General features: G+C 36.9%; 1 protein-coding gene across 1 annotated transcript in view; it reads right to left on the reverse strand.

The window, feature by feature from the left end:
- Positions 1-1346: 1346 nt before the first annotated feature.
- Positions 1347-10481, reverse strand: part of SMC3 (structural maintenance of chromosomes 3) — a 66326-nt gene continuing 57191 nt past the window's right edge. Inside the window, exons 20-29 of the mRNA XM_013004167.2 lie at positions 10387-10477; positions 8772-8930; positions 8108-8215; positions 7535-7643; positions 4413-4660; positions 4102-4314; positions 3604-3795; positions 3268-3445; positions 2643-2749; positions 1347-1764 (exon numbers count right to left, since the gene is read on the reverse strand). Of these exons, the coding sequence (XP_012859621.1) occupies positions 1693-1764; positions 2643-2749; positions 3268-3445; positions 3604-3795; positions 4102-4314; positions 4413-4660; positions 7535-7643; positions 8108-8215; positions 8772-8930; positions 10387-10477 (1477 nt within the window). The 3' untranslated portion in view covers positions 1347-1692. The remainder of the gene's footprint in view (positions 1765-2642; positions 2750-3267; positions 3446-3603; positions 3796-4101; positions 4315-4412; positions 4661-7534; positions 7644-8107; positions 8216-8771; positions 8931-10386; positions 10478-10481) is intronic.

A 10481-nucleotide genomic window follows, 5' to 3' on the forward strand; every position in this document is an offset into this window, starting at 1 on the left:
ACCTCAGAGTGGGTAAAATACAGGCCACAATATATTTCACAATATATTTTTAAGTAACAGACAATTGAAATAGATTCTGTTATTAATACTTTATAATACCTTAATACTTTTCCAGAGGGAAAAATACCTGTTCTCGTTAACAAAGTATGGCACGATGGAAATAAAAGCATCACAATCCCTCAATTTCCACACAAAAATAGAACACAGCATCCGCCTCACTCAAAAATTCCACTTCTATGTAATGATTTTTGACCCGCAGTGCCCCTACACGGCATGGAAGAACTGCCCTTTGAGTTTCTGAGGCTGTAAATCTTTACAGGAGCAAAAGGCCTCATCTATCTCCCCAGGAGAGGCTGGTGGGTTTGAACTGCTGATCTTGTAGCTAGTAGCCCAACATGCAACCCACCAAGTCCAGGACACCTCAATTTCTGTTTTAATAAGACTGCTCTTGGGGATACTACTCAAATGTCCATCAATTGATGAGAAATAAATGTGTTGTATGCATCATGCAATATTATTCAACTATAGAAAGACACGACATATGCTAAGTGGAAGAAGCTAATTACCCAAGGCCCCGTTTTATACGATCCTACTGCTGTGAAATGTGCAGAACAGGCAAATCCACTGTGACAGAAAGTCCATGTGGAGTTGTCAGAAATGAGGGAGGGGAAGCAGGGAGCGACTGCTCAACGTCCAGGGTCTGGGGGGGAGGGGCGGGAATGAAAATGTCCCAGAATGAGGTTATGGAGACGGTTGCCCAATTCTGGGAATATATTGAACTGTGTTTTTTGAAAGGGTGAATTTTATGGTATATGAATTGTATCTCAATTAAGCTATAGTAACAAACAAAAAACGCCAAATAAGACAAAAGACCTCTTCTGAGAAAAAACCCCTTTCAGTAAAAATGTTTATGTAACACTGTTTCCTAAAACTATGTATCTAGTACAGAGAAATTTCATGGCTTTAGTGTTTTCCGTTACACATAAAACTACTTAAAAAAAATTTACTTTTCCCAAAACACACTGTATTCAATCCATAGGTATCCAAAATAAAAGCCATTTCAAATCAAGTGAAAGCAGGGCTCCTCATTCAGAGTCAGAATCGCCAGGGAAAACTACAGACACACAGCAGCGCTGCATCTCTAAAACCTTCCCAGGGGATTCAAATACACAGCCAGGACTGAAAACCATGTGCTAAAATAAAGAGAATATAAAACTGAAAGTTATTTTTTCTTAATATTCCTTTAGTTGAAGGCAGAGCCCTTCCAGGCAATAAAAAGTAAATTATTAAGAAAAAATTATTTTTAATTAGTACAACTATAAATAAAAGTCACATGAAACACTGAATTAGTCATGAAACCAATTATTTAATTGAAGCTATAAAAAAAAGAGGCAGTACAAGCGATGAAATAATTAGGGAAGAATATTTAGCATATTTCAAGAGATTTAAAATAGGAACAAGACACTTTCCAAAAAATATCTGTTGGAAATAAAATTCTTAAACTATAAGTAGAAATGTAACATTACAGAGCATCTTATAAAATACAGAGACAGGAATATAAAAGGAATATTTAAGTCCTAAGTCTGAAAACTATTAATAATGATCAAATATTTAAGTTTAAATTTACAGTTCTTGGGCTTCAGAATCACATTACTATACACATCTTCCACACCATCAGGCAACAGTTTTCAATTAACCATGAGTGGTATCATCTTCTACAAAGTCTTTGGCCATCTCTGCTGTGATCACATCAATGTGACTAACCTGAAAGAGCAATGAATATGAAAACAAAATCTGTTTAATCTTGTGTAACAGAAAGACAACAGTGTCTCCATGAGGTACAACCCACTTGCATCAGGCCCATTCGGACGCTCCAGCACAGAGAAGAGCTGCTCCGTGTGCACCGTGAGGCTGTCGCTCGCTCTCTACGGGAGCAGACTGCATATCGTTCTCCAATGGGGCTGGCGAATTTGAACCACAAACCTTTGTTCAGCAGCCCAAATGCTTAACTCACTACCCGACCAAAGTTCATGTGCATTATACGGGGTAATATTTAAAATGCACAGCTTATCTGTTATAAACTTCATATACCATGACAAATCATTCTGAAGCAATGACTGATTAAAAGCTTCTTTACAAAGGTGTTTGTTCCATGCATTGGCTTAAAAAATAGTCTTCATTTTTAATGCTCTCAAGACATGTAATAAATACACATAACTAATTGTTTGCATCATCTCTTTTGCTCAGCTTGTCTACTGCAAATCTGGACCAAATTACTTTGGTATTTAATCAAAGAACCTTAGAGCTGAAGAGACTAGAATGAGCGGCTTGATCCTGCCAAATGTGTACAGAATTGTCTTAAGGACTGTAAGAGTAGCACTGAACTCGATTGCAAAGGAAGTTACTGTTTTTTAATACCAATGAAAATAAATAAAAACTAGTAAAATTAATGCACAAAACACAAAACGAAATATAGCTAACAGTCACAGGCATTTGTAGGAAGCTTTTCTTTATGTAGATTTCAGGATGATATAAACAATGACTTTCTAACTTTCCTTTCACGGCAAATAACATAAAACCAGAGTTCAACAAAACAGATTAAATACTTCACAGAACTTAAACTTCATGTAAAAAATCATTACCTTGTTTCTGAACTTCACACCGTAGAATTTGTCAGCTGACTCAAGCAGCTCAGGCCTAAATGTAGTTGTAATAAATTGAGCATGTACCGCAAGTTCCATAATCATGTCTGTACAAAGAAATCATAATAAGTTAATGAATTTCCTTTCTCAGATCTGAAAATTTAGAATCAATACTGATTATGATAGTTGTTCAAGCACTGAAAGTCACAAGTTTCGAATGAGAAAATTTTGTGTGAAAATGTAACTGAAGTAAATTTTCAATTGAGTGAAGTTTCTTACATCTATTTCTTACAGATTTAAGCTTTATAAATTAAAAACACAAAACTAAATGCTGAAGAGAAAAACCAAATACTAAGTCTACTGCTGTCACGGCAAGTCTAACTCATAATGACCCCACAGGACAGAGCAGACTGCCACATATCTAGCCTGCAGTTGTGCCTGGTGGGTTTGAACTGCTGACCTCTAGGAAAGCAGCCCCAACACTCAACCTATGGTGCCACTAGGGTGCCTTCTGCGAAAAAGAGCCCTCCCTTATATCTCAGGCAACAAGAAGCTACCGTGAGTAAATATACCATCATCTTTTAGTATGTTCCTCTATTAAGAATAAAACGAAATGAAACTGCACCTGACACAGCCTTTCTGTGCTGAGCGTCCAGAGCCTGGTCAATTTCATCAAACAAGTAGAAAGGAGCTGGGTCACATTTCTGAATTGCAAAAATCAGAGCAAGAGCTACCAGAGATTTCTGTCCACCTGAAAGCTGTTGCATTTCTCTCATTTCACCTTGTTTTCCTGTAAATGACACCTAACAAAATGCATAGAGTTAATATCCTAAAGAATTAGAATCACCATCACCTGTTAACATTAAACTGTTTATAAGGTGACACTTTGCAAAAATATTCTACAAATTATTCTTATCTATGGTAGAGCTCTGGGGGAAAAACTGAATGTGAAGTATTTTACCCTAATTCCAACTCCAGTGAATTGGTCAACTGAGGGGACACTGCTCTGTGACCCAGAGCCCCGCTCACTTTCACCGCTCCCTTCGCCTTCATCCTGAGACTGGCTGCCTTCTACATCGCCTTTCTTCATCACCAGAGTAGCTTTGCCACCAGGCACCAACTTCTGGAATACTTCACTGAAGTTCTTAGATACCTTTAAAAAAAAAGGATGTAAATTCATATATAAACTTTTTTAGGTGAATTTACAGCTTAAAATAAAGACAAATATTTAAAAGTAATATATAAGCATTTTTAAGTCTTTAGTAAAAAAACAAAAATAACTACATATTGGTTCTTTTTTAGCACTGTGCAAAGCATCCAAGTTATTATGTATTAGCAACCTATGTTCTGAATTTGTTCACATTTATCAGGTCCACCTATAAGTGCAAAAACCACTTTACTGAGCAATACTAGTAATTTTGGTCTGCTACGTGTGCTTTAACCAGAAAGAGAACGATACCTGTTTGAAAGTTAACTGAATAGCTTCATACTTTCGAAGCTCAAGAACATTCATCAGTTCCATGATTGATTTGTAGCCCCTATCCAATTCTTCTTGTCGCTTTATTAACTTTTCTTTCTGCTCAGAGAAGTTTACAAACTGGTCTAAAGCTTTCTTGTTGACGTGACTGTACTTCTTCAGTTCGGTGTTGCACTGCTCCAGCTTTCGAAACAACTATAAAGGGAAAACCGGTGTCTATAAATACAAAGTTTGGAAACAGAGAGGAAAGTTTGCAACAAGGCTTCAAAGCTAAAACCAGTAGTACGAATTACCTGTTTGAGGCTCAGTGTCTGGTATTTCTCAAATGCTTCCTGGGGAAGTGATCCAAGTTCTCGAATTTTCTTCATGCATTCTTCTTTCTTCTTCAACAGCATGCCTTGCCGGTTTGTCATCTTCTCCAGTTCTTTAGTATCATGATTGATAGCATCCATGTGTTCCTTTTCCATATTTTTCCAGCGTTCCATACTCTTCTGAAGTTCCTTAATTCCAGCTTCTGTTTTATCAATGGAATTGTCCAGATCTAAATGGAGAGGGGGGTAAGGTCATAATGTAATCTTCAGAATGAATTACATTTCAAGATAAAGAAAACAAAAAGCCACACAATTGGATCAAAAAGCGACATCACAATAAGCAGAAAATATTAAAATTTTCAAGGGTTTAATTTTATTTGTACCTATAATCAATCACCATGGGAGCACGAGTCAAAAAAAAAGTCAAATCACCTATTTCACTGGGCAAATCTACTGCAAAAGACGTTTTTAAAGTATTAAAAAGCCTCTCTTAATGCAAAAAATACGTTGTTCTATTAAACTGGCATTCCATGAGGCTCACCTTCCCAACACAATCACTGAAGACAAATGGGTGCATAAACAAATGAGGTGAAGAAAGCTAATGGAGCCCGGCTATCAAAAGATATAGCATCTAGGGTCTTAAAGACTTGAAGGTAAACAAGCGGCCATCTAGCTCAGAAGCAACAAAGCCTACATGGAAGAAGCACACCAGCCTGTGTGATCACGAGGTGTCAAAGGGATGAGGTATCAGGCATCAAAGAACAAAAAATCTTATCAATGTGTGCTCACCTTCCCGATATGATCACTGAAAACAAATGGGTACATAAGCAAATGTGAAGAAAGCTGATGGTGCCCGGCTATCAAAAGATATAGCGGCTTGAAGGTAAACAAACAGCCATCTAGCTCAGAAGCAACAAAGTCAACATGGAAGAATCACACCAGCCTGTGTGATCACGAGGTGTGGAAGGGATGAGGACTGAGGCATCATCAGAACAAAAAATCCTATCATTGTGAATGAGGGGGAGTGCTCAGTGGGGACCCAAAGCCCATCTGTAAGCAACTGGACATCCCCTTCCGGGAGGGTCTCGGGGAGGAAACGAGTCAGTCAGGGTGCAGTGTAGCAACAATGAAACATACAACTTTCCTCTAGTTCCTAAATGCTTCCTCCCCACCATCATGATCCCAATTCTACCTTACAAATCTGGCTAGACCAGAGGATGTTCACTGGTACAGATAGGAACTGGAAACACAGGGAATCCAGGACAGATGATCCCTTCAGGACCAGTGGTGAGAGTGGCAATATGGGGAGGGTGGAGGAAGGGGTAATTGATTACAGGGATCTACATATAACTTCCTCCCTAGGGGACGGACAACAGGAAAGTGGGTGATGGGAGAAGTCGGACAGTGTAAGATATGACAAAAATAATAATTTATAAATTATCAAGGGTTCATTGAGGGAAGAGGGAGCGGGGAGGGAGGGGGAAAAATGAGGAGCTGATGCCAGGGGCCTACATGGAGAGCAAATGTTATGAGAATGATGACAATGAATGTAAAGATGTGCTTTATTTAATTGATGTATGTATGGATTGTGGTAAGAGTTGTATGAGGCCCTAATAAAATGATTTTAAAAAAGATGACAAAATAATAATTTATAAATCATCAATGGTTCATAACGGAGGAGGGAGCAGGGAGAGAGGGGAAAATGAGGAACTGATGCCAGGGGCTTATGTGGAGAGCAAATGTTTTGAGAATAAGGGTAATGAATGTATAAATGTGCTTTATACAATTGATGTATGTATGGATTGTGACAGGAGTTGTGTGAGCCCCCAATAAAATGATTAAAAATAATTTTTAAAAGTTTTAAAAAGCAAGGATGTCAGTCTGAAGACGAAGGTGTCCCTGACTCAAGCTGTGGTATTTTCAGCTGCCTGGTGCACGTGAAAGCTGGATAATGAACAGGAAACCAAAGAAGCGAAGCACTTCAATGATGGTGTTGGCAAAGAAGAATGAACAAATCTGTCTTTGAAGTAGAGCCTGGGAATTCCTTAGAAGCAAGATTCATCTCATAAACTTGGAAATGGTATCAGGAGAGACCAGTCCCTGAAGGACATTGTGCATGATAAAACAGACAGGGGTCAGTAAAAAAGAAGACGACCTTTAATGAGATAAGACTGACAAAATGCCGAAATGACGGGCTCAATCAAACATAGGAAAGACTGAGACAGGGCAGGGTTGCTATGAATTGGCATCAATTCAACAGTACTTAACAATAAGAATCCTTATGGAAACAGATCACATTCCCTTCTTTTCCATGGAGCCACTGGGTGGGTTTGAACCACTAACCTTTAGGTTAGTGTCAGCAGTTGATTATAAATTGCTTGTGCCACCAGGCTCCTTCCTGCAAATTCTCTCCAACCCCTTCAAAGTGCAACAGGTTCATTGACAACAACTGCAATGCAAAGCAGTCCTCCTACAGGAGGTGTAGCAAGCTGCTGAGTCGAAAATGACTCAACAGCATCTAGAAATCTATTTTAAAATATTATTTGAATATACTTTAAAGTATTTTATCTTTTTATTTAAAGAATTTATTTTGTGATCGAATCTATGAAAAGAAACACGTTAGGTTTTTTTCAGTGTTCAAGTTTTACTGTAATATTTTTGGACAAAATTAGGAGTGCATAAAACATTTAATCAAGTACAAGTTTCAGTATTTAATGTTTCTTAGGTTTATAAAAAGCTAAAAAAATATTTTCTTTTCAGCAAGTTCAAAGAGAAACCAAGCTCAGTCATCAAGTTGACTCTGACCCACAGTAAGGAGTAAGAAACATGGTTCAGCTGCTCCAAGCTTTTTTCAGAATCTAGAATACAGCTAAATGAGTAAGTTATGATAAAACTGTGACAAATATTTCAACGAAACAAAGGTTAAAATTTATAATCCACATGGCAAATTCTATTTATCACAAATAGTTCTTGACAATGGAAAAACACATAAAACCCTACATACATGCTATTGGAGGTTTGGATAATTCATTATATACTAAGCAATTTTATAAAATGAATGGCCTAAGTTTAACTACATTAAAAAATTACTGCAAAAAACTCACCTTCTGATCGTGCCATAGTGTCTTTGACTCTTTTATTGATGGCTTCAAGTTCTGACGTTGTGGCAGTGAGAACAGTGCCCCCTTCTGTCTCTCTCAGTTCGTTAAGTTCCTTTAATATCAAAAGAATTTATAAACATTAAACAGTGAAATATATAAATGGTTAGTTTAGAATGTAAGATTGCCAATAATTTCTACAGTTGTTACTATTTGGATAGACATTCAAGAAAACAAAATGTATTTCATGTTTATTGCAAATACTTATAGCATCCCTGCGGGAGGAGAGGGCAAGTAATGATGTAATTACTAGAAAAGTTCTCAGCATGATGACTACTACTGAGAAAATATTAACATTTAATGAATATCGACAATGTGGCAGAATAGTAATCATACAAAAGTACTACTATTAAGCTAACTTTACACTGGAGGAAACTAAGGCTTAGAAATCGTAAATTGCTTAAGATTGTAAGCTACAGCTCAGCCCGCGGGTGGGTGTTCAGAGCGCCAGTCTTTCTGTCCCCAAACCCACGCTCTGGACCAGAGGTGAGCTCATCGAGACAGCCTCCGCAAACGTACCTGCTCTACTTGGTCTAAGCGTTTTCTCAGATTCTCATTGAGATATGTCTCCACACGAGTGATTATGCCTTCTAATTTAATCCTTTCATTCAGCAACTGTCTGTTTTCCTAGAAGAAGAAAGTCAGTCAGCTGTCCACATTTCTCACACAGGAACAGCGCACCACCACAGCTGATGCCCACTGGCACGGAAATGGGTCCTGTACATACAATCTTCATATACTTTTTATGCATTCAACTCTTTATCTATTCAAAGTACTAAGTTTGTGTTTCTACTTCTTTCGCTAAAGTATTAGTCTTTTCTTGCTTTTTAATTTTTTAAGATGTGTTGGTTGTTAAAATCTTTGCATCCCAAAATCAACTGCTGTTTAAATTTTTACTTGAAGAGAAATACTTAAATAAGTAAAGATATTCAATAATATGGCAAATCTAACAAGCTCAGGCTTTACTAGTAAAGGCAGTATAGAAAATACAGATTTCTTACATAACCCGAACATATCCACAACAAGTTAGAAAAACATAAATGAAGTATTATTTAACTTTTAAGGATATTTGAAGTCCAAGTTACATTTTTATGCTCTTAATATTCCATTCCTTTATTTAGTAAGAAAGGCAGTTTTCACAATAGTCATTATCAATGGAAGTTTTCCCATCAATTGTACTTGCCTGCTGAAGTTGCCGAATTTCATCATTAAGTGCATCTACTCTCTTTTGATCTTCCAGGCTAAGCTGAGAGAGCAAGTCTGTTCCCAATTCTGCTTTTAATGATTCTCTGGTAGATTCCATGGCATGTAAACTTGCCTCCAAACTTTGCAAGCTTCGTTGCTATATGAAATTATCCACTTATTAATAGAAGTATTATTAATCATTGTACTAATTTTAATAGTGGAAAACTGAAAATAATCTAAATTTGATATTAAAGTGAGCTAAGTAAATAGTTATATCAATTCAAATATTAGATGTCCATTAAAATTGACAATTAGGATATATAATAAATGTTTATGATATGTCTATGGGGGCATGTAAAACATCATACATTATATAATATAAAATATATTATGTAAATAAGTCTTCATACACATTCTTAAGAACTTAAAGAAAAAGTTCTGTGATGCATGAAAGTAAAATGTAGCTGATTTCTTTCACTCTTGGTTGCTGCAGTAATATTTAGGCACTGTATAGGGAATGAAACTCTGGTGGCATAGTAGTTAAGCATTTGGTTAACTGAAAGGTCAAAGACTTGAAGGGTGTTCAAATTCACTAGCTGTTCCACCTGACAAAAATGTGGCAGTCTGCAGCCTTAAGATTTATAGTCTTAGATCCACATCTTTTCTGCCTCCTTGCAGTGTCCAAATTCAATCCAATCTGAATCCAGGAGGGATAAATACCTCAGGACCAATAATGAGAGTAGAGACACCAGGAAGGTAAGGGGAAAGTGGGGGGAGAAAGGGGAGCCAACCACAATGATCTACATATAACATCCTCCCTGGAGGACAGACAACAGAAAAGTGGGTGAAGGGAGACATTGGTCAGCGTAAGACATGAAAAAAAAAAAATTATAAGCTATCAAGGGTTCGTGAGGGAGGGAGGAAAATTAGCTGATACCAAGGGCTCAAATAGAAAATGTTTTGAAAATGATGATAGCGACATATGTACAAATGTGCTCAACACAATGGATGTATGCATGGATTGTGTTGAGCTCTATGAGGCCCCAATAAAATTATTAAAAAAAAAAGAAAAGATTTACAGCCTTAGAAACACTATGCGGAAACACTATTTTGTCAGAGAGGACTGATATGAGGTGGAATCAACTTGATAACATGGAGTCTTTAAATTTATTTTGTGTATGTGTGTGCACTATATAACAATTTTTGATCAATGTTTCTTCAAGCTTATCAGAGCAGTATATATTAACAGTTCTAAAAACAGTCACTGATTTGCCCTCTACTCACTACAATACAATCTGCACAAAATATAATAAAGTATTCAGGTAACTTCATAAACAGTGTTTTACAGGGAAAAAAATACTACTGACAAAATTAAATACTGAATGTCAAGCAGTACGATTATGCTACAACTCAAATGTTTCTTTGTGCACTGAAGTATGAGTGTGGTCTACAAAATGAGTGCCCAATGGTATAAGTGGTTGGTATAGACAAATGTAAACATATCCAAAAGCATGGGTCTGAACAATACTCATAAACAACCTGTGATAAAAAAAAATCCACTTTTAAATCTACACCATTAAAACAACCCTACAACAAAAGGCATGCTGACGAACCTTAGGCATAAAGGTTTTCTCTGACTGCTGCCTCTTCTCTTTTAGCATCTTCATTTCTGATAATATACTATCTCGGGATGCTTTAAATTTCCTTT

This window comes from Echinops telfairi, unplaced genomic scaffold (genome assembly GCF_000313985.2).
Source record: "Echinops telfairi isolate 266 unplaced genomic scaffold, ASM31398v2 ScPeMD7_70;HRSCAF=299, whole genome shotgun sequence".
Taxonomy (NCBI): Eukaryota; Metazoa; Chordata; class Mammalia; order Afrosoricida; family Tenrecidae; genus Echinops; species Echinops telfairi.